At 43.1% G+C, this 25,020-nt stretch overlaps 2 protein-coding genes across 10 annotated transcripts in view; one reads left to right on the top strand and one right to left on the bottom strand.

Annotated features, from left to right (window-relative positions):
• The window catches only part of FAM13A (family with sequence similarity 13 member A), a 115,847-nt gene extending 106,612 nt beyond the window's left edge, over positions 1-9,235 (top strand). For 5 of the 6 annotated variants that reach the window (XM_067297528.1, XM_067297529.1, XM_067297526.1 and 2 more), the window contains 3 exons: positions 1,235-1,431; positions 2,142-2,243; positions 3,310-9,235. In XM_067297528.1, the coding sequence (XP_067153629.1) occupies positions 1,235-1,431; positions 2,142-2,243; positions 3,310-3,436 (426 nt within the window). In that variant the 3' untranslated portion in view covers positions 3,437-9,235. Of the gene's footprint in view, positions 1-1,234; positions 1,432-1,572; positions 1,764-2,141; positions 2,244-3,309 lie in introns of those variants that run through there. The other variant, XM_067297531.1, reaches the window with a different exon arrangement.
• Positions 9,236-14,317: 5,082 nt separating this feature from the next.
• HERC3 (HECT and RLD domain containing E3 ubiquitin protein ligase 3) overlaps positions 14,318-25,020 on the bottom strand; it is a 54,940-nt gene continuing 44,237 nt past the window's right edge. For all 4 annotated transcript variants that reach the window (XM_067297521.1, XM_067297522.1, XM_067297523.1 and 1 more), the window contains 4 exons: positions 23,970-24,052; positions 20,364-20,547; positions 19,501-19,603; positions 14,318-17,136 (listed from right to left, as the gene is read on the bottom strand). In XM_067297521.1, the coding sequence (XP_067153622.1) occupies positions 16,928-17,136; positions 19,501-19,603; positions 20,364-20,547; positions 23,970-24,052 (579 nt within the window). In that variant the 3' untranslated portion in view covers positions 14,318-16,927. The remainder of the gene's footprint in view (positions 17,137-19,500; positions 19,604-20,363; positions 20,548-23,969; positions 24,053-25,020) is intronic.

The following is a 25,020-nucleotide window of genomic DNA, read 5'->3' as shown; positions in this document are numbered from 1 at the left end:
GAGGATTTAATGGGACTGCCATTAAATGCCACCAATTCCCAATGTTCCTTTCTCCCTTTGGGCTTCAAATATAGGAGAAATCCCTTAGGAATAATTGAACTATTAGCAAGGAATCTGTAGGAGAAAAGTAAAGAAAATAGCTTTTTTGATCCCCATGTAACAATATAGTTTGGCATACACTTGAAGATTTCAGTGATATTAGCCCTCAAAAGCTTTTAAAGCTATGTGTATGCTTAGATCCTCCCCCATTAGAGTTACATGGATGTAAAAATCTTTCTAAAGAGACTTTTTGTCCTTGCTAGCATTTGCTATCTTCTTCTAATGTTCATGCCTCATTCTTTATATTAAGGTTGAAAACTGCCTTCAAGAAATGTCTCTGTAAGTAAGAGAAAACTGGACACTGTTTCCTGAAAATCCAGATGATTTCTGGACAGTGTCCCAGGACAAACTATGTTGAGAACACTGTGAATTAGCAAGTACCAAGTGCTGCAGAGACACTTACAAATGTTGTGCCTGGAAATTTTGGAAAACATTTAAATATGGCCAGTTCATCAATGTACTTTGGGGAAATTGCACTAGACAGTTTTTCCACTCCAGTCTTTAGTGTGTTCCAGGTAGACGGCTGATCTCAGGATCAAGTTAGCAACAGCAGTGCTTTTACAGTCAACCATCTCCTGCATTGAAACAGTGATCTGAGCTCATTGATATCACTGTATGAGCATCTGAGACCTTGAACTCGCCCAACAGAGAGAGCTGTTGGGCAGCATCTGTTGAGAATGCTTCATATTTTAACCTGACAACTTGTATGCTATCATGAATACATTGCTGATAGGTGTGTTTGCAGGGAAAGGCAGAGGAGACAGGTCTGCTTTAGATTTTGTGCGTAATGGCTGTTGATCTAGAAGTGTTTTTACTTGCATCAGAATATATAGATTAAACAAAGCAATAGGTTGCTAAGAACTGCAGGGTTTTTTTCATTCAGTGTTGTTGTGTTGTGTCTCCTTAATCAATCTGAGCTGGTGGTCACAGCTTTTCCAACAGATGCTTTGGGTACAGGGAGTCTTATCAGTGATATTCTAGTGTAGTGTATTGCTTAGCAATTAAAGTGCTTGCTCTTCCTATCCACTTCTTTTCATATCTGTTCCCCAGTGCATGTGGTGAAAGAAGGTACCCGTTTCTGACAAGGGAAGGAGTAACCTGTTCTGTTATGGGGGTGCTCTGTCCCTCTCTGTAGGAAGAAGAGGAAGGATCTGAGGAGGACAGCAGTCTGAAGCCAGATTTCACAATTACCATGAAAACAGATTTCAATGTGCGTAGCTTCTTGGATCAACTAGAAGATGATGCTGATGGCTTTGTTTCCCCAGTGGATGATAAGATGCCATCAAAAAGCAACCAGGATATGGGGCTTTCGAATCTTCATGAAGCATCTATGTATGTTGAATTTTCAGGCAAATTTGAAAAGTTACTTCTTGATAAGATAGTATTTTATTTGTCAGAAAAGTGTGTGGACTTTGACTTTTGCATTTATGTTCTGAGTCAGTATTTTTTGCGCTTTATTTTTAAATGCAATAGCCCTCATGACACACTTTGGGACAACTTCCTACCCTGTCCTGATACTGATACTTGACTTCGTATCTTCGGATTCTAGTGCTCCTACTTCACCTGTGGCAAGTCTTTATCATGAAAACAACCATGTACTCTGCAAGGTTTTTCAGTCTTTGGTGAGGTCAAGTTGAACTAGCATTGTTAGTTTTAAGCACTTACTGCATGGGTCTGATGCAAACACAAACAGGTGGTAGCCTTAATTCTTGACCCTTAAATCTTGATCCTGTAGATGTCACCAAATACAGACCCATCATCAGCAAGCTGTAAGTTTCATAGGAGTTAGTGGTGAATTATGAAATGCATGCCTGACCACCTTAGGGAAGGGGCCTGTCACACTCTTCAGCTTATTTATATGGTCATTTTGCTGAATTAAATCCAGAGGATTTTATGTTGTAAGTAACATCAGGATGCCAGGGCTGCTTGCAGGAGCAGTTCCTTTGCTTGGTGTCCATACAACCATATTTGTGTAGATTTACTCTGTGTTTCCAGTTATGATTCTGTAGATATGTATAATCTTGTTTATTTAAACCCAACAGCCCTGAACTGTTAGAGCAGCTCCAAGATGTCAGGGAAGAGAAAAAGCGAATCAGAAAAAAATTGAGAGAGTTTGAAGATAATTTTTTCCGACAAAATGGAAGGTAATAATTTCTTAACTATCACTCTGTCCTTCAGCTACTCGTAATCTGTTTGGCATCTACAGAGGGCTCCAAATATGGAAAGCTATCTGAATTCAGTCTTACATATTTCAACAATGTCATTGTTGTTTTACCCACATTCATTACAGTTGCCCATTATAGTATTTTTTTTCAAAGACTTCAGGGATTCCAGCTCTTTGTAAACGTTGTCTTAGGACAAGCAGTGGGAAGCACAGGTATAAATTGTGAAAATCCAGCTGCCTCTAGCACAATTGATCAGAATGATGGAAGAGTTGCTCCATGGTAAAAAAAAATTCTTTTTTTTTTTTTCCTAAGGATATAGTATGTTTAGATCTCTGTCATATTCTTGCTACTCAGACACAGGTTTAACAGGTATCTCTTTTTAACTGTGGCTCTGTGTATCTGTTTTGTATTTAGAAATTGTCCCTCATGAATGACCTGATAAAATGCTTTAAGATATTTATGTTCTTTTAATTATCTTGTTAGCTTCTTGCCACCAGCCATCATCCTTAGAGGTTCTTGTGAAATCATTGAAAACTTGAGACAGTTTCACATCAGCTAAGAGAAATCTGATCAGATATCTTCCTCCCTTTCACAGATCTATCTGTTCATTAAAGTGGTGTGGTTCCAAGCAGGAAGAAGTTGTATTTTATTTTGCTCTGCTAGCAGAATAACCTTCTGCTGGCTCCTGAAATGGAAAGAGCTGGGGGGGGGGGGGGTTCCTCAACTCTTGTGTAGAGGCTGGTAATTTCAGTGAAGTAGGGCATGTTTCAAGTAAGATTTTGCATTTTGAACTGTGATATTGTGTTCAGCCTCAATATGCAAGTATCCTGCATTTCACTGGAGTAGCTTGTGTGCCCCCCCCCACCTTTTTTTTCCCCCTCTGAAAATATAAAAATATTTTGATTTTGTCCCATGTTGGGGAGTGGAGGAAGGGGAGCTGTTCTGTAGGGCTGTCTCCTAGTGTTGTTGGTGGGGGCAGAGGGAGGCAGCTGAGGGGAGTTGTGCTGGTACAGGAAGCCTCATGGCCTGCTTTCTCTCCCACTAGGAATGTGCAGAAAGAAGACCGCACTCCTATGGCAGAAGAATACAATGAATACAAGCAGGTTAAGGCCAAGCTGAGGCTGCTGGAGGTCCTGATCAGTAAAAGAGATATTAGCTCCAAGATCATGTAAAGAAGGGGATTGTTTTCGCCAGTAAACTGAAAAGAGACAGCACCAAACAGATGAATGCATGAAGCAAATGCAGCAGGAGCCTGGCTGGGGAGGGCTGAGGAGCTCCCTGGGAACTGAAAGGCCGTTTCCAGAGGTGGGAGGGGGAGGAAGGGTGGCTTTCCATCACTTTTGGGACTTGCTATTGTCCTCTCTGTCTGCAGGCCAGATGCCCAAAATGGAGTTTGCAAGTGTAGGAGATGTGATGCTGCGCTCAGCGACTGCACTGAATGGATCCTTTCGTTTTGATTTGCTTACAGGTCCTGTAATATTTAGAATATCAAAGCCAGACTTGCTTTTTTTTTTTTTTCCAGGATATCATAGCAAGAGGCAAAATAGGATGAATAGTGATTAAATCATCAAATACCTTCCACTTTAGTTTACCAGACAAGTGCCCTGACTGATCTAATGTGAAGGCACAGGTCAGATGGCACCAAGACTGTTCTCTCATAGCTACATTAAAGGTTAGCTCAGACTTTTGACCTGACCATTTGGAGTCCAGCCTCTTCTGTTGCCCCATATAAACGCTGGAAGACTGTCCTGGTCAGAGCCCAGGCCTGGCTTGAGTTACAGTCTTGCCCGGGCTTGAACTGGGTTTTCTTCCCGCTTTTTTGACCGCTAATTCAGTTGGAGCAGAATGAAGTACCTACATCTGATTGGAATAGCAAAGGAGATGAGCTGTTCAGCAGTGTGCTCGCCTGCTTGTTCCACTTGGAAGGTGATGCTGTAACATTATGACTATGTTTGGGCTACTGGGAAGAAAAGCCGTTTTAACAGCTTGCAAGTCAAAATCCCCTGGGATTTTGGTAGCTGCTCAAGTAAATATCTGGGGTCAGGTATCTGGAAGACAGACTCCATTAATACGTGTGCTTCATCATCTGATGCTAACATAAGATCCTGAGCTGAACAGCCCATGTGCATGTTGCACATACTGGCCAGCCTAAATTTTGTTCTTTTATGTATGCAGTCAGTCAGACTGACATTGTGATTGTGGGAATCAGAGGAGGATCTTTTCTTCCCAGTGGTTTTGGTTTATATTAATATATTAGAGCGAAGGATGCTGCAGGGAACTGAAAGCCGAGAAGCATGTTCTGCCTATGTAGGGGTCAGTGTGTCAGGTGCAGAATTTGGCTATTACCTATTTTCAAATTGGTTTAGGACCTTCAGAAAAGTAAGTCTTGGGATAGCTATAGACACTTGATTCAGGTCCTCGTGTCAGACAGTTGCTGCATGAAGAAGTGAGTTCAAAAGTGAGTTCAAAAATATGTGAAGTAGCTGAGAGCTCCCAGGTCTGTTGGGCTATCTGGGCTCTGTCTTGCACTCCGGAGGCTTGCATGCACAAATTCACACTGCCCAGAGCCAGGGCTGGGAATTGGGGCAAGAAACGCAACTCCTGGGAGCGGGACTCAACCCTGGTGTCGCAGGGAGTGTTTCTGAGCTTACTGTCTTTTGTGTTGATCCCCTGGCGAGCTAATGCGCTACAGTGGGACAGCTGCGATCAAATGCAGTGCCAGTTGTCATAGCCAGGCCTTGCACACCTCACACTGGAGGAGGCAAGAGGTGAGCTCCCGGAACTTCTCCCCACCTCTTTACTTTTATGGGCAAGCTGGCCCACAAATACAGCTATTTTGGTTGTGCTACTTAGAATCATTTCCCTCCACTTGGTGTACTGTGTTAATTCTTGCAAAAACTGATGCTGAGGGTGTTTTGGCCTCTTAGGACCCCATAAACACTTCAAAAGGCAGCCTTTTCCTTTTGCTTTTACACATGCCCATTAATAGTCTGAATGGGTGCGCACAGTGATGTGCATTTGTTAGTGACAGCAGTCAAAGCACTTAGGAGGAGGACTTTCTATGTTGTTTTCTACTGACTGCAGAATTGCTCCTTGTATATAAGATCAGTGAAGGCTGAATGTTATATTTCCAAAGAGTCTGGAGGACTTATGTCCTGACCTAGGGCTTGGCTTTGCAGAGATGCCAGGTTTCCATTGCTTGGGAGTTACCTCTGCAAATCTGATCTTTGGAGGTTATTAGCTGGGCTCACAAATGTGGGAAACTGCTTTTGAAGATACTTGACTGATTGGAAAGGAAGCCTGGCCAGGGCAAATGCCTTTCTGAATGCAGGACAATGCAGAAAATCAGCGCTGTGCCTTTGTCCTTCAGCCTGGTCTTATTTCTGTTGAGAGTCCATGGTCAGCTCCCTTTAGCTATTTCAGGTTTAACTGCTGAGCCAACATGGCTGCTGTGTTACCCTGCTAGTAGAAGAGTGGAATGAGAAAGGATGTTGGGTTACCAAAAAGTCATTACTGTTGGCTCAGTTTTGTATCGGTCAGGCCCAGTTCAGCAAAGTGCTTCCAAGTGTACGTGGTGAGCACATGCCTCAAGTTGATCTCCATTCGGGTTTTGGTTGAATAAGGAGGGACTAAATCTTGAGCGCTTTGCTGAATCTGGGCCTAGACATCTTTATATAGGACGAGAGTAGCAGTTCTTGCCTTTTCTTCCTAGTCATATGTTTTCCAGTGGGCCAAGATTTCCCAGGAGTATGTTTTCTCTACTTATTTTTTAAAAGCCTGTTTGCACTGTGTACTGATAAATTAACTGTTTTGGTGGGGTTTGCCCCTGACAAATCTTGATAAATGATATGTAGTGAACAGTCCATTTTATTTTTAAACTGGTGAGATTGTAGCATTTTCTGGATGCTTAGTTACCGCTGTTTACATGGCATATTACTAGAATTTCAGATAGTTTATATGAAATGTAAGTACAATTATGCACTTTAGAGAGTTTATATTTTTGAAGTTTGAAAGCTAAAAGTAACAAAACCTATTATCTGAAATTGTACATTAAAAAAAAAACACGCTTAGCCGTCTCTCTTGTTAAAACTGTTCTTTTAAACAGTCTTCCCCCTTGGCAAAAATTCATCACCTGCCTAGTCGCAAAGGAGACTGCCAGGAAGGAACATCATAGACAATAAGTGAATTTTAAAATCCCAGTCCTGGAAAGGCACATACAAGTACTCAACTTTCTGTCCTGGGTTTTAAGATACTGTGACTCCCCTCTCCAGGGACAAGGAAGGATGAGGGCTGCACAGGATGAGGGCTAGAAGACTAAAGACCGAGCACTAAAATATAATGGTGTCTTTGTATCTCCCACAAATGATTTGAAAAATCAGTAAATGGGATTTCCCGCTAATCACAAAATAGCAGCAAATGGTGTTTGCCCCACCACACTCCTCTAAATCAATCCAAGCAACAGCTGTATCTTTTGTTTTATAGTTTCAGTTTTCCTGTGTGATTTCACCTGTAGGCTTTAGAGTGTACATGCCAACTTCAATTACGTTTGACTGGAGAACATGTTAAATACAAGACTGTGTGTTTTTATAAGGTGTGAAGTACTGTACAAAAATCTACTTTATGTGATATAAATAAGCTGTTAGTATAAGACAACCTGTTTCCGTGACACTAGAACATACTGCCTGCTGTAGGACAGCACTATGGTCTGTTGGGTCACTGGCTTCCCAGGAGTTGGGGCTATTTCAGACACGCATGTTTGTGTATTACCATGTGCTGGTGTAATAAATGGTTGCGGTTTATTTAAATGAGATGAACTGGGTGTGGACAAAATAAGATTGCAAGAGTTAAAGATTGAGAAAAACTTGTCATTCTCACAGGTTGCATTTGCTTTTATTGTTTACTCCAGAGTAAACAGTCAAATAATGGATGTTTATGTTAAAGGTAGTGTAATTAAAGCATCTTATCTCCTAATCATTCTGCTAAGACATCAGTTGTTATTACTGGTATATGCAAGTTTCAGGTGGTAAGTGCTGCCAGACAGCCTCCAGGTGGAGATGCTGCCAGAGTCCTCTTTGGAGGAGATGTTTGCAAAACGGTGATTCAGGGCGCTTGAAAGGAGCCGAGCTGGGAGCCGGGCTGTGGTCTGAGACTGTTTGTCCAAACGGTGTCCTGAGGCGCAGCTTGCCCTGTCTGTGGGGCGCAGCTGCTCTGGGCCAGCGCCAGGCTGACGTGGTAGCGGCTGGTTAGCGGGGCTGTCCCCAGGGCGGCTGCTCTGTTGCCATTGCTACAAAGGGTGTTGTTAAACGTGCGGAAGTGCAGGCGGCCTGGGCTTCCTCGCACAAGAGACCAGCTAGTGCTTGGTGTGTAGGGTGCAGGGCTTGAGTTGTTCACGTTCTCCATCTCTTGGGGAAGGGATCCAAGGATTTTTGACTGTTGGGAGAGGGAATTTGGGTCCAGACCTGTTTCTCTAAGCCAAGGCATGAGAGGGGAGTTTGCTTGTTCACTTGCAGATGGGGAACTTTGCATTTGGAAATTAAAATAGTGATACATTCATTGACACACTGTAATGAGTAATCCCTCAGTGGAAGCAGTGGATCGCTTCTTCCTTTCTGTAGATATTGACATATTCCTGAAGGGCAAAAACACCCGTATCACAGTGGGTATACTTACAAAGCACCTCCTGTTTTGGCAGAGGTTACTGGTTCGAATATTCTAACTAACTGGAGTTACTGGAACAAATAATCTTAATATTTGTTACAAAAACAGCTATTTGTTAGAACCAGGACCATCAAGAGAACCAGAGCGAAACTTGGGACCCATGTGCCTGCTGCATGCCTGCATGGGCTGAGCAGCTCCATTTCATAGCTGTGCGCTTGGAAGTGATTTCACTCAGTTGCCCATGGGGAGCAGTCCAGTGATTCACATGCTTGGACCATGCTGGAGCCTGGCCCCATTGCTACGAGAGGTAATAGCCATCTCCCTGCTGCCTCCAGCAGGAGAGGAGGCCCCTTGCTATGAGATGCGTACCTGTGTATGTACCAACACTTCTCAGGGCAGGCGCTGCTCCTCAAAGCGCTTTGTCGTGCGTTTTGAGATACAGGTCTGACTGCAAAATTCACTTGTACAGGGACAGACAAATCCCTCCTTACTTCTGAATTGCCTAAATCCCGCTCTTACTGTTCTGGAGAGGAGCTGCTGTTCGTATTTGCTGGCTCTGTGGTCCCTTCTTAGAAGGGGATGGGCTCTATTAATGTTAAATATGATGACATTCTGGTAAATATGGTCTTTGAGGGTTCGAGAGCAGAGGAGATCTGCTTCTGCAAAGGATTTATGTTGCAAACATTTGAACAATCCATGAGTCTTTTGGTGGGCAATGCAGAGGATGGGATTTGGCACTGATTATACATGCTTTTATTTTAAATATCTGCCTGTGCATTGAGGGTTGTGTTCTCAAGGAGTCTAAAGGCTACGTGTATATTCACTGACATCCTGGGGTGTTTAACGTGCTGGAACGCGTGTGTTCCAAGTGATCAGTGTGCCTCTCCCTGGACACCTGCATGCATTGGTGAACCATCTTCTGTTATGTGGATATGTACGTACATCAAACAATATATACATTTACACAAATGACTCTTGTGTATATAGTATATTTGATTTGGTTGGAGTTCAGAAGGCAGTACCAGAGGGTGTTTTTGTGCCTGGCTGAATGATAGAAAAAAAAAATCACCTTTGCAGATTTCATTTGCTGTATAAAAGCAATGACATAACGCTCATGCAACCAGTGTATTCAACAACTAATGAAACCTTAGCAAATATGGGCTTGGGTCTATGTTTACATGATTTATGTAAGCAAATTTAATTTGAATCTATGGTGTCTTTTTTAATGTAAATGGATTGACAAACATTATGTGTACATTTTCGTACATGATTGTATTTTGTATAAAACAAGAAATAAAACTATTTTGACTGCAGGTGTTTGGTGGCAGTTTTTGTCAAATGTGTGACACGCACATGTTTGCTCAGCCCAGGAAGAAGGCAGCTGGACAGCAGCCCTGAACTGGCTCCCACGCTTGGCTTTGGTATCATCAAAAGGAGAAGGAGTGGAGGTTTGACCCACCCCTGGGATAAATACCACGTTACCTCAAGGTGACATCTGTCACCCATGGACCCAAGCTACTGCAGCTCTTGATAACTGGGCCCGTTAGTGTGAGAAACCAGTGACCCTTTTTCATGCATTGCCCGGGCCCGAAAACAGCGTTGCCTTGAGCCTGCCTGGGGACGACTGGGGGAAAACAGGGATGGGGCGCCCGCTGGGAGCGGTGCACCTGCGTGGAGCTATGTACAGACATGCATATGTGCTCACACACACACACAGAGTGTACGGGGTGTAAGTAGATACTATCTCTATGTACAAAAAATACAAATATGTCTAGGTATATGTATGTACAATGCACACGTATCTACATATGTATGTGTGTGTTTATACATGCACTTATACACAAGACACTATGCATGTGAGCACAGAAAATACATATGTACATAAATATACCTATATAATATATACAATACCCACATGTGTATGTACCTACATACAGTGTGCATACTTATACACAATACACTACAGATGTGAACACACACACTACATATATACATATACATACCTGTATATAATACGTATTTTATATGTACACTACATTCATGTATCTACATCTGTGTGTATACCTATACACAATACATGCTATACACACATGCTGCATATTTACATGCCTTTACCTCTAGATAATATACACCTATATATTTATATTATATACACACATCTATAGCTATATGTGTTTGTATTTATACACAATAAACACAAAATGCAAACACAAGCGCTTAACAGATATGTACATACACATACCTATATATAATATATACCATACATAACATATAAAGTGCACAGATGTATGTAGATATTATATACACATATATGCACAATATATGCTGTGCTCACATACATATATAGTGTATTATGTATAAGTGTACTCGGACATATGTACATACACATGTATATATAATGTATATAGGTATGTGTATGTACACATATGTGTATTCACAAGTATACACAATATATACATACACATATTTAGATATACAATAAAAGGCACATATCTACATATATATGTGCATATATACTTATATACAAGACACTATGTGTGTACACATGCACAACATATCTTTCCATACACATAGCTATGTATCTACCATATATATCTACAATACACATCTAGCTGCATAAATGTGTGCATATGACTATATATACAGAATACACTTAAAAATACACACTATATCTAAACATACACAGTTTTATATATACATTCATATGTGCAATGTGCGTGTGTGTATATATAAATATATACACACTTATGCACATATGCCATGTGCACACATATATACAGCGTGTACTGTGTATAAGTAGACACACAGACATATATGTATGTAGATACACAGGAACGTGTACATATATGTTGTGTAGAAGTACATACAATATATATGTACATGCACATACCTATATATCATGTTACATATACAATACAAACATGCACGTATCTACATACATATGTGTGTGTGCATATGTACTCAAGGCACACTATATGTGTGTACACACACACAATATATGTACACATACCTATGCAATATGTATAATATATTAAAACACACACATGTATCTACATACATTGTATGACCACACACAACATATATTTGCATACACATACCTATGTATCTACCATATATATTTATATTATACATACAATACATATGTCTATCTGCATACATATGTGCATATGAATATTGATACACAACACACATGGTGTTAAAAATGGATGCTATATGTATACATGCACACACATGCACACATATAGCTACAGTATATATGCAATATACATATGTGTGCATGTATATATGCACATGGCATACTGTGCATAAGTGTGCGTTACACATGCACAATATGGCATGTGCACACATATATAGTGTGTATTGTGTATAAGTAACACACAGACCTATATGCACGTAGATATACATATGTATTGTATATATGACATGATACATACTTTATATAGGTATGCATATCTACATACATATTTATGTGTTCACACAAACGTGTTGTGTACAAGTATTACAATTTATGTGTACATACACATACCTATCTATAAAATATATCATATATACAATATAGACATTTGCATGTAACTACATATATGTGTGTGCCTATATACTTACTTATACACAAGACACGTGTGTACACACAAATATATACGTATACATACCTATATAACATTATATATAAAACATACATGTATCTACGTACATTGTGACAACACATGACATACTTGCATACACATAACTCTCTACCGTATCTGTTTAAATTACACATACAATATGCATCTATCTGCATACACATGTGTATACATATGAATATTTTACAGAATACTGTTGAAAATATGCACTATTTGAATACATACACACACACACATCTATAGTATATATGCAAGAGCCATGTCTATATATAAAAAAAACCACTTATGCACAATATGCAGTATACATATACTATATATGCATAGATACATGTATATTTAACATTTATGATATATATATAATATATAGGTATGTGTATGTACATATTTGTGTGTGTGTTCACAAAAATGGGTATTGTGTATGTTTGTTTATACACACACACACACACACCCACACACCCTATATGTATCATATATACTTATATATACACAATACAAATATGGCATGTATCTACATATATATGTGCATACACACTGTGTGTATACACACACACACACACACACACACACACACACAAACAATATATTGGCATACACATACTTATGTATCTACTATATATATTTATATTATATACACAATACACTTGTCTAGCTGCATACACGTGTGCATACATATTTATACAGAATACAGTGTTAAAAATACACATTATACATATACACACTTTTATAGATATATATTTATAGTATATATGCATATACATGAGTGCGTATATATACACACACACACACACACACACACACGCACTTAAGCACAATATGCAGTGCACACATATAGTGTATTGTGTCTAGGTATACACAGAATATATATGTGTGTACATACACACAACTATATATAAAATGTATACTACACACAGAGATATTATATATACAATGCACATGTATATCTACATGTACTACACACTATTTAAATACCTACACATACCAATATATAACATATATCCCATATCTATTTATATATAGAATAGAGGTGTATGCATCTTCATATGTGTGTGTACATATATATATACACACATACACATACCGATATCATAAATATATTTTATACAAACAATACACATATGTATCTACATACATATGTACTTATACATACTGTGTGTGAACATGCACACAATACATATTTACATATACTTACCTATATTTATAGCAAATATATGTGTATATGGGTATCTGCATACATTTGTATTTATAGACAATACATACATGTGTTAAACACACACACACACACACACACACACACACCCCTGTAAAAACACACAAAATGTACATACACCTACCTATATATAATATATACTCTATATGTACTTATACTATCTATACAATGCATATCTATGTATACATACACACACAATACACTTATGCACAATATGCAGTGTGTGTGTGTGTGTGTGTGTACTCATGCGCACACACATATAGTATATTGTGTATAAGTATATATATATATATATATATATATATACACACGTATGTAGATGCCCATGTATTTGTAGTGTGCACATATATAACATGCTGGCATATATTATATATAGGTATGCATACATACATTTGTATTTGTGTATGTGTTCTCACACACATGCACTGTGTATGTATACCTGTATGTATATACAGCTGCACAGTACATATAATCTAAATACATATATATTATACAGGTATGTTTACGTACACATCATATGTGGTTTGTTTTTTTTTTTTTTTTTTTACACACACACACAGAGTGACACTGCATGTCCCCCCCCCCCCCCCAAGCCCTGTAGCCACCCAGGCCAGACGCCCCCTCCCCGTGGGCCTTCACCAGCTGCTGCCCCCAGGCTCACCCCTCCCCGGCTGGTCCCCCTCTGTCCCCTCCGTGCACAGCCGAAGTCATGGCCAGCGGCGCCACTGTCCCCGCCCCCCCCCCAACCCCGGTGCACATGCCAGCCGTGCGCAGCACGTCTTGGGCTGCCCTGCACAGGCAGCAGCCCCCCCCCCCCCGGCCGCTCCCCAAAACCACGGGGTGGTCACGGATCCTGAAAGGCCCAAAGGGGCAACCCCCCCCCCCCCCAATCAAGGTTTTACTTCCTGTTTGCTTTAACAGCACCTTTTGAGCGCTAGGCTGGGGGCAAAGGTCCCTTTGGAGTAGAAGAAAACACCAGTAGGGGGGGGGGGAATCAAAAAAAGCCCCAACAACGCACGTGTGAGATAAAGCCAGCCAGCCCCCCCCCCCCCCCCCCCCCCAAACGGGAGGCAGGGGTACAGCTGGGCCAGCTTGGGGCTTTGCAGCTCCAAATGGGAAAGCCCGGCCCCGAGGAGGGCAAAAGGAAGGCACAGGCAGAGCGGGAGGGTTTTTTTGGTTGGGGGTTTTTACAGTTGCAGCTATCTGCCATTTCCTGAGCTGCTGCTGCACTGCACGGGTTGCGTGTTTGTCTCAGGGCCCCCCCAAAGCATCAGGCGCACTGGGGCAAGGGGTGTGTGTGGGTGTGCGTGTGCACACGCGCGTGTGTGTACATGCATGTGTGTACGTGCATGTGTGTGCGTGTGCATGTGTCTGGCTGGGGGGGGGGGTTCTGTTTTGGTTTGAAATTAACTTTCTGATCAAAAACTCTTGACCATGGCTGGCATTTAACCAGTACCACCAAGATCCTCTTTTCAGTGGCTGCCATTTTTTCCTAGCATCCTGACTCTGAGCAAAGTATTTCCATTTCACTTCTCATTTCCAATCATCTTGTTCATATAACACAAAAATTTTAAATACATATTTTAATACAATCTATATATTGACTATATTTGTATATTATAAATATATGCTATATTATAAACAACATTAATTTCAAATTATTAATTGAAAACAAATATAAGCCAGAAAATCAGATAGATATGCACATATTACCTCCTTATTAACCGTACCTGAATACAATGTATTTACAAGCACTGCTAAAGGAAAGATAAGCAGAGCCATTCTTTCAGATGCTCAGGAGACCTGAAGCCTTAAGATTGTATTATGGAAATCATATATTAACACACTATGTTAACATTAATATTAATAATAAATTAATGCTGTCCCACTGTGATGTTGACCTGGGCATGCACCACCAGGCTAACTTATTGGTGTTTTTTTCTGGATCCACACACTGCAGTTCACACAACCTGCCAAGAGGGTGCCATCTGCCCCATTCCTCTCCATTTTGGGATCCGTTCGTTTGTTGGGTTTCCCGAAGCAACTGGGGCGACATGCCCTGGCCGAAAGGCCGGTTTTGGCCCGGCGCTGGCAGCCACATCCATGCTCAAAACTGCCTGGTGGCTCCACACACACGCGCACACACACACACACGCGCACACTTGGCCAGCGCCCAGCACGGTGGCTTACCCGCTGCGCTGCCGGTGGGGCTCCCGCAGGTATCGGTGCCGGACCGCCAGTTAACAGCGCACCGTCCATCAACGAGTAAAAAACCTCCGGTGACCCTGGGTGCATGTGGGACACCCGGGGCGGCGACCAGCGCACCAGCCCTAACGGGGGGCAGCAGCGACTTGTGCCTTGGGGTCCCAGGCAGGGCGCCAGGAGAGCACGCGGAGCCCTTGGCACGGGTGCGCGCAGCTGCACCGCAGCGTGCTGGGGACCAGCTGGGGAGGCAGAGGAACCAAACCCTGCGCCTGGAGCTGCTCCAACCTCCCTTCAGCCCCTCCTTTGCCTCCGACACAAAGGCAGCCATTCTGTCTGAATTAGACATCAAATTTATTGCATAATACTGAACTATGTACACACACATAGAAAATAAACATTTGCTATAATTGTATATTTGTCTTTAATGCTGTATTATAAAGAGGCTGAAGGGCTCTCAGTGTAGCCACCAGCTTGTCTTTTAAAAAAAAAAAAAAAAAAAAAAAAAAAAAAAAAATCCAGAAGCCGAAAACCTTTTGTTACGAGGTGCAAAGTTCAATATTATATATTGAACATGGTGCATAAATACTGCATGTCCTAATAACAAGTCCATTCCAAAACCACCATATGCTTAAAATGAGATTTACACCAAGACTTGAAAAATGGGGGATCATTCAAACTTCATTTAATGGGGGATGGGATCAGGGTGAAGAGGATAAAGGCTCTCTGATCTTATAGGATATATTTAGTTCATGCTTTTGCCTACTCACCTCTTAATGTACATTTCCAATCTAATTCATATAGATTGTCCTTTAGAGGCCCCCAGCACTTAGCAGGCAAAATCGCTGACAAGTGAAAGGGCTCCTCTCAAACAGTTTAAACCCCAGAAAATAATCCCAACTGCAAAAATAAAACCAATCTCCGAAGAGAGGGTTAATACATGAATGTAGGTTTCATGCTTATTTCTTCTTCTCTGACCTCATGAGACTGGAGAGCTTGCAAACACACACACGTGCACACACACGCGTGCGCACACACACACGCACGACTTCTGGAAAAAGGCAGCAGTAGTAAAAGCAGCCACCTCACCTTGTATTGGAACAACACGTCTGTTCAGATGGAAAAACAGGACCCAGTTAAGCCCACCCTGTCTATCTTGTAGACTTACCAACATAGAAACACAATACAAGAGAGATGCAATTTGAGAAACCCATTATTATAGGTACGGTTTGTTCTTCCAAAAGCCCGAACACAACCCCCACTCCAGAGGAGTCTGAGGCTTTTTTAAGAAGATACTGCTTGGGAACAAAATTTGAGACAAAAGAAGAAAAACAAGCCAACCCCCAAACCACCGTACTCACCGTGAGACAGCCTGGTGCGAGAAGGCGGAGCATGTACCATAACAAATATACTGTACTGGGAGGTCACAAATGACATCCCAGCCCAGTACCCATCTGCCCAGACCAAGGGGCAGAGGGGATATATCCATTCAAAGCAAGCAAGAACCAGCTTGCATTAAAAAGGGAGGAAAAAAGGATAGGGAAAAATCACAGCTTTTCAAAAAGAAGATCACTGTTTCATCCTGAATTTCCACCATAGCCTAAAATGCAAAGAACATCAAAATATTTAAACTGGACTAAAAGGAGAGGTAAGTCTGTGTGTGCAGGGGCAGTAAAAGCAAACTACAAGGAGTTGCTGGGAAGGCAGTGGTGTGAAGTGAGAAGGGAAACAACAAAAAATCCCACTGAACTGATTTCCTTCAGTGGATCAGAAAAAATTCAAAGCAATAGTCTCTCCCTGCTGAAATCCCAGAAGATGCTGACAGCATCAGGCTGAGACTCTGCATCATCTGTAACTATTATTACTATTACTTATATTTTTCCCCAAAATGTTACGATCCATTCCCTTACAAAAATAAAGCCAACCCCACTGTTTCTTTCCTCCGTACCCAAGCGTCTGTGTCTCTTCCCTACCGGTCAAGCTAAGCTAAAGCCCTCGTAGTGATCGATGGCTTGGATGAGCCGAGCGCTGAGGATCTCCTTGCTGCTGTACTTGGGCAGGTCCAGAAGGTTATAGCAGGTGTGAGCCACAGGCAGGTACTGCTCACTGCTGGCAGTGGACTGGATGACGATGCGCAGGCTCGACATACCGTAGATTGGGATGCGGTCGCTGCCCGTCAGAAACACTGGGAAAAGCAGAGGGAAGGCAGGTGGGTTAGGGTGGGCAAGCTGAAGCCCGGGGCAGACTCCATCGCTCCACAGCCACTGGTCTCAGTGTGCACGTTTTGGCCAGTTTGTCCAGCTCAAGCATGCAGGACAACTGGTTTGCTGCTCATTTGTTTGGGAAAAAAACCTAACTGGAACATGGGTGCCTCTTCAGCAGTCGTCCGCCAGTGTGTCTGTTAAAGGCGGCAACTCGCCCCAGGGAGGAGTGCTGTGCTGGAGGGCAGCACACAGCCATGGAGACCATAAATGACTCAAGCACTGCCCTGATCCTCGTCCAGAGGAAAGGTCCAGTGCTGTGACCACTCACTCACAGCTGCCCAGGTTCACACGAACATGCTCAGCTCCTCCCTGTCCACCTCGTGTTAGAAGAAGGGTCACGAGCCACCGCCAGGCTGGTGGTTCAGCTTACACTTCTCTGAAGCCATCTGTTATTCTTTGCAAGGGCAATAAAATTTGGGTTTTACCCTACAGCCTTTCCCAAAACAACATCTTCCTTGAAGCATGTGCTGATATGAAAGATAGCTGCAGGCAGAGGAGCTGCACCATCAAAAGTTTGGCCATGCGTTGCTGGGTTTGTTGCAAGCAAACCGCTGCAGTAAGAGGACAGCAACTACTTCAGGTTTGCACCTACTCCCCATCCTCACCAGGCCTAGCCCAGTAATGAGATGGTGGCCCCCCAGCTCAGCCAAACTGCTGGGCTCAGCTCTCCCAACGACGCACTGAAGTAGCCACGGTCTCAGGCTCAGAGGAACGGGCCCATCTGAACAACTGCCTGGCGGAAGGCTGGCGCCAGGCCTGCCCCTCGCATGGACCTCGCTGCAGTGCGGGACGGACAGACATGCACCTCCTGGAGTCTGCCAGGGCAGTGGGGACATCTGAGTGTGCTGATGTGACCGTGCTTTGCAGCCCTGCAGCATCACAGTGAGTCCTGAGACTAAGGTGGGGGGCAAATGCCACGGAGTGTATTTTTTAAGCAGATAGCAAGACCCAATGTCCTACCCCGCCGCATCTCGCAGGAGGCTGACAAGGGTGGGGGGGGCTTTTTCAGGTCTTCAAAGGACACACTAGTTTTCCAGAACAAAGTCTCAGGGCTGGGGACCCAGCATGGGTGATTCCTCAGCTCTTTTTCCACCAGCCCCAAGGCTTGCTGCTGTCCTCAGGAAAATGCCTCTCCTCCGTCCGCAGACTCAAGACTGCACAGGCACTTTTCAGTGGAGGATTGGAGAGCCGGGACGAGGGCTGCTCTCTAGGACTGGCAGGGGTAAAAGAACAGGAAAGGACTCTGCAAGGGTCAGTTTAAGGAGTAAATTAAGGTCTGAGGACTGAACGGTTGATTAAACATCACTTCTTGGAGCTAAGTTCATCTAGAATATTTAAAGCTGAATAATCTGTCAACGGTATCAAGAGAAAAGTGCTTTCCTCAGCACGCCTCCGTCTCTGTGGTTGGAACCAACTGTTTCCAAACAGATATAGATTAGTGGGTACAAGAATAGGAAACAAAACCAGGCCAAAATAAAGATGGGCTCTTTTCAGTTCTTTCCCAGGTTAACACCATCCCCAAGGGAACAAAAGTTGTCAGCTGTAGCAACAAACTCAGAACCATCTGCCTTTAAAACCATGTATTTCTATTCCCCTCCCATTTTGTCCCCAAGTAAAGCGTGCCCTCCAGCAGCTCAGATCTGTGGGTGGCTGGGACGCTCAAAGGAAAACACGGCCACACACTGTGTCCATGTGCCCTGCTGAATGCAGAGCGCGCCCTCCCTGAGGCCGTTTTTTCAGGGGCTCTCCTCTCCTTCTCAGCACAGCACCCACCGGAGGGCAGCCATCTGTTACCTGCTCACTCCGACGCGCAGCCCCATTTTCCTGCTACCTGATACACGAGCTTCTCCACTTGTTACCCCACAACTGCCCTGTTGCCCCCGGTAGGAGTGCAGCAATGTCTGCAAACTCAGCCTGCAGAAGAAGCAACCAGATTGCAGAAGGGCACTGGGGACTGCTTATGAATTCACCACTTGGCGACATGTGCAGAGGCCACGCTCACTGCGAGAGAGACTGCACTGGATCGCACGCTGCAGAGATCAGCTCAGTGATGCCACATGCTTCTAAAAGCAGAAATGCAGGGATTTTGAGGGTGAAAATGAACAAAGAAGAGAAAACCAACAGAGGGAGAAAGCAGAAGATTATCTGACTAGTAGATAACTCAGGGGCTAGCCGTCTGGGTTGGATCATCTTCTAGCAGCTAGTGCAGCGACCCTGGAGCTGGGCAGACACACATCCAATTTTCAAATTTCAGGAGACAGCCTACATCACTACAAGATACTTACAGAGAAATTTCTTCTTCTTTTCCAAGGGAAATGCATGAAAGGTTTCCCAAAACATTCTCACAGTTGGGTGTGTCGCAGTGTAGTCTCCTTTATAGACAGCACTCTGTTAAAATCAAAAAGTCACATCATTTCACCTCGCACTAGAAAGCAGAGACTAAGCAGAAACCAGAGCTGATCTCTTCTGGTATCTGATGTCAGATCCACGTCTGACAGTCATGAAAGAGAGCACAGGATGTGTCATGGGCAATACCACAGCTCAAAGAACCACAAAAGGGCTCTCCTAGCAATACGCAAGAGGAAGGTGCTACACTTCCAGCTATTTGACTAATTAACAAGTGTAGAGAGGAATCCTGGGGTGCCTGTTCACAGGCTGGACTCATGGACAGAATCATGCATTCTGCATTGCAAAGCCAGTTCCACTGCTGAGGCTGGGGCAGAGCAAGCAACTCGCTGATCTCTGCATTTTGAGAGGATACAACTCTTGCTCAGTGTCCAGGTTCCCCTCTGAGCCCTTGGCTCTCTACTTTTTCCCTTTGTGCACTGGAGTGAGTTTTACTCTGGGTAAAGACCCCAATATTGTCTCTTCCCTTCAGTCTTAGGCTTCATCCCTAAACAGAGCAGATGGAAAGCCTTCTCTTCTATCCTTTCTCATCCCCACTTCCCTCCCTGAGCTTTATCAGAAGCAGGAGAGCCCAGTAAAATAGGAGCTTTCATGTGAGTGATGGCAGGGTGTACAAGGAATACAGAAAAAGACATCTGTGGTTTATCACATCTCATGTTCCAGGCTAGTGCCCATCTCACCCAACTGCCCCATCCTGGTATTTGTGAAAAAGAAGAAACATAAGGCAAGAGGGAAAGTTTACCTCCTCCAGTTCCTCCCAGTTGTAGTTATTGTTTCCAACTATCATGGCCCTGAGCTCTGTGGGCTGGAAGAGTTCCAGGACTTTCCCACCACACACTTTCAGGAAGCCAGTGGAAAAGGCCGTGTACCACTCATGGATGGAGAGGTTGAAGATGTAATTCACGTAGGCTTCAACAAATTCTTCCCTAGCGCATTGAGAGAGAGCAGGCAAAGGAAAGCACTTTTATTCATATGGCTGAGCAGTGGCACGGCTAGTCTTCCTACAGAGCAGTTGTGGGCCAGAGGCATGCTTGACAGGGATTAAAGAGGAAATCTCCTAAGTATTCAACATAAAATAGCCAAACTGTTCAGTAGGCCAGAATTAAATGTTTCTGCCTATAATGCATCTTGCATACATCAGTCTCCAGCAGGTTCACCCCACTTCCTTCCTCCAACTGAGCTGAGTCACTGTAACACGGACAAAGAATTAGGCAACAAGTACTGCCATGCATCTGCTTAACACTTGGCAGCGGCAGCAAGGGAGGTCCCAGGCTGTGCGTTACCAATATACCCACACAGTGGCCTCCCATCCAGTTGCCAACAGGGCCAGGAGTGAGCCAGGGTGACTCCAAGCACTGGGGAGCTGTCAGCAACAGAGCCTTTTTCTCCATGGAGCCCACAACTCCATTGAGACTGTGTAAAGTAAATACCAGGATTCAGTCACCAGACGAACACGTCCACCCTTGGCTCAGCTCTTGCAACCCTACGTTTAGGACGTGCAGGAAATAACGTATGGCTCTTCTCAGCCTGCAGGCGCTGGGGGTTACTCAGCACAGGGCTGCCTGCACATCTGCAATGACCTCCAACTGCCAGATGCCATAAGCCAGCACTCCGCCAGGGAGCGGGAGCCAAACCAAACAGATGGTGCCCAGAAGACTGCCAGGTCCAAAACCAAGAGCCTCATAAAGCCCTAGTTAGGTACCCTGTGATTTTTAGAGGCAGCTGCAGCTGACTCAGTCTTCACTGAGAGTCCTGCCAGGGGTTCAATGCTTTTGAAACCAAAGCAGTAGCTTAGATGCAAGACCGAGGAAATCCTGTTCCGAACTCTTGGTCTGAAACTGCAGGGCCGATTCCCTCCCTCCCACCCCTGAAGCAAAATGAACCAAGAAATCAGGTTAATTCTCAAGGAATTCCCCTTGCTACAGAGCAAGAAAAGTACTCTCAGCAAGCTGAGACAGGGGACAGAAACCATCTCTTCACCTTCAAACTCTAGTTAAACAAATCCAGGACTTGTGCTGATCAGCATTTGGAGTACGTGGCAAAGAGAATGACTCCTCTCAGAATGACAACCTTGTTTTGCTTCAATGGTTCCCAAGAATAGCATTAAAATAAAAACAATGTCCTGTAATCATTGGCCAGAAACTTGTGGCAGGCCTCAGCCAAACTCTCGTCTCTGGATTTTGTTAGGAAGTTAAGCATCTTTATTATACTCTCCTTTTCTTATGGCATCATAATTTGAGTGCAACACTAGAATTTTATTCGTGCAATGACTTAAAATATTTCCCCTTTGTTTACACCTGATGATAAAGCATCAGCCTGCGTAATGTGGCAAACAGACACGAAACTAGCCTGCGTGGGTTTTTGCCTGACATTTGAGAGAAGCTCACACTTGCAATCAGAAGCTAAGCAGGTCAAGAAAAAAAAATGCAGAGTCCAATATCTCAATCTCCAACTGAGGAAGCCACAATCGAAAGAAATGTTTTGACCTTTTGGTAGAGGAATTCTCATGGCATATGCTGTGTAAAAGCAGCACGGGATGGGTGAGAAACCTTAAAACAAAAATAAAGAGGCAGACTGACGAATACGAAAACTTGGAATAAGAAACCATATAGCAAAGGGGGATTTACTATCCAGTGCATTTGTTTTATTGCCATTTTCCCAATAGTCACCCGAACATAAGGGAAATTCAAGCTGATTGAGCACTTAACTGTCGCTTAATACCTCTCTGAGTGTTATGGTTATGAACCTTCTATCAAGAACATTTTCTGTTGCAACACCCAATATAAACTCTAAAGGAGAAAGGGAGAATGCAGGCATCTCCTACTTGGCATTTTTCAGTGAGAGCAACCCTGTGAATTTTTCAGTTCCTGGTGAACCTTCTTCAAGTAGGAAGGGCCGTGTCCAAAAACGTGTACGCAGCACACTACTGAGGCCAGGAGGGAAGCAAATTGGTCCCCTGACCTCCAAACCCAGGGGTGGAGGAAGTCATTAAGCACTGCGAGGTAGACGAAATTACAGCTGTGTCTAGACTTGGATTTAGAGGTCAGTTTGAGTTCAAAACTCTGGTCAAGACAAAGCAATTACATTCTGGAATGTGTTAAGCTGGTGCAGCTGCAAACTAGCCTTTCTCCTCATGGATTTGCTTCTCTTGTTGCCTATCTTGACTTAAAAGTTGCAGGAGCTAATGTGGATGCTCTTCCCAAACATTTGCTCTGAGCTAAAATCTTTGTTCCTCCCCCTAGGCAAATCTGGCACACAGTAGAAAAATGGCCTTTTTCTTTAGAGTGAACATGGCCAACCTAAAAGCCTAAAGGAGACTATCACTGGCATTTTCATTTTTACCTCACTGTACCAAGTGCAGGTGAAATTCTCCTCTATTTACCTGAAGCCCACCTTCTCTTTGCAGGGAGACAGACTTATGCTGCTCCACCTCCACTTGGATTTTGCATGGAGGCTGCTATCTAGCTGTAAACATGCACCCTTTTGTGCAGTAGCGAAGTAGCTAAGAAGGTAATAGACAATACTTTTGTTACAAAAATGGCTTTAGACACAATCTGAACCTTTTTAAATAATCAGATTAATAGGAAATGACTTCATCTCCAGGCTTGCCAGCAAGGTCTTCAGCAGCCCCAGTATAAGCCCCTAACCATGCTGCTGACTAATCACTGGATCACACTGTTTTGCCAGCAGAGAAAGAATTTGAATGCTGCTTCAAGAAAGAAAGGCATTTGTAGAAATCCAATTACAGGATTACAAGAAGAAAACAGTTCAGCAGCTGGGAAAAAAAAAGGGGGGGAGTGGTAACTGTGCTGGTAATAACTCTCAGGGGGTCAGTCAAATGGAAAGGAGTCTATTTATGTACAATAGTGCCTTGGGTCCCTAATCAGGGATGGTGGTCCTCTCTTCTATCAGGCATACACAAGGGAATGTGCTTCCTGCTCCAGAATTAATAGTCTAAACAAGTTTGCTAGTCTCAGTTTTGGTTTTTGGTCACGTACAGTTCCTGTAAACACAATCAGGGAGATTAACTTTCAAGGGCCCAAATCATGCTGCAATCTCTATTTACCATGTGCAAGCTGTGCTAAGGGTGCATGTGAAGGTCTTTTACAGGGAAGATATGCATTCAAAAGGGTGTAGGACATTTTCCAAACATGGGTGGAAAGATGCTGAAAACCTTCTTGTTTATGTAAGGGCCATGGATGTGTAATAATTTTGAACAACTAGTCCTAGAATTTGCTCATAGTAATTTCTAATGCTCTTCCCAAATTTCATCTCAGCCAAGTTTCCTGTGCCATTGTGTCTGACTTCACCGCAAATCTGAGTCCATCCCCACATATGCTCCACTTACTTATTATCCTTCTGCACCAGAATTTTGTCTCCATCTTCAATCAGGTTCTTCTGCTCCGTCACACCATAGCTTTCCCTGCAGATCTATACAAAAACAGAAAACTAGTTTTATCAAAAGTACTTTCCAGGCCATGAGCCTGCAAAAAGATACAAGGTCCTCTTTCACAGCTGATTACTGGTATGTGAAGGGTGCAGTAGAGAGGCCAGAGAAAAGGGCATATGCAAAGCAATTTTTCTCTGCTGCAAATGCCCTGTATGTTTCACCATTTTTTATCATTTATGTTTGCTGTATGACTTCTTATTAAGCCTAAATGCAAACTTGGAAGGGAACAAAGTTACCCTTTTGGGTATTTTCCTAAAATACCTGTCATACCTGGCAAAAGGTATTTTAGGTATTTAGGTATCAATTTCTTGTGGGGAAAAAAAGGGATTGATCACTACCAAAACTATATTTAACTAAAGACCACATGCTCTGACAATAAAAAGGACTCCCTTTTTTATAGTGGGAGGTAAGTATGTTAATTCATCTGTTCTCACTACAAGACTGCATGACCACAGACAATTTGCTGCTTGTGCCTGGCCTAGAATGGCACCAACACAAATGTACTCAGTACACACACAATTGGTCACATGGAGAAAATGCAAAAGGATCAATTTTCAAGTTGCCATACACAAAAGAGCCACAGATTTTGACAAACATGGAGATCAGTTATTCATTTATTTCAAGGCTTTAGCATACGTGTCTGTATGTGTGTATGTATTATGTGATAGGAAGTGGAAGAAAGACAGACTGAGAATGCCCTTTTCTGTGAAAAGCGAATCTGGAGAAAATTCTACCAGGTTACTTTAAAGGTATACTTTTAAAATAGTTTGCATTTTCATTATCACCATCATTATGGTTTCATTACCTCACCCTAAACTGCAGCTCTGACCTGCATGAGACACAGTCAGACTCAGGTCTGAATGACTCCAGACATTAGTCTGATACAAGACACTTCATTTTATGTGCTGTCCTTTATTAAACAAGGCAGAGGACAACATTCTCCCAGCTC

Source organism: Apteryx mantelli, chromosome 5, assembly GCF_036417845.1.
Source record: "Apteryx mantelli isolate bAptMan1 chromosome 5, bAptMan1.hap1, whole genome shotgun sequence".
Classification (NCBI taxonomy): Eukaryota; Metazoa; Chordata; class Aves; order Apterygiformes; family Apterygidae; genus Apteryx; species Apteryx mantelli.
Note: the sequence above shows the minus strand (reverse complement) of the source record. Positions and strands in the feature narration are given on the sequence as shown.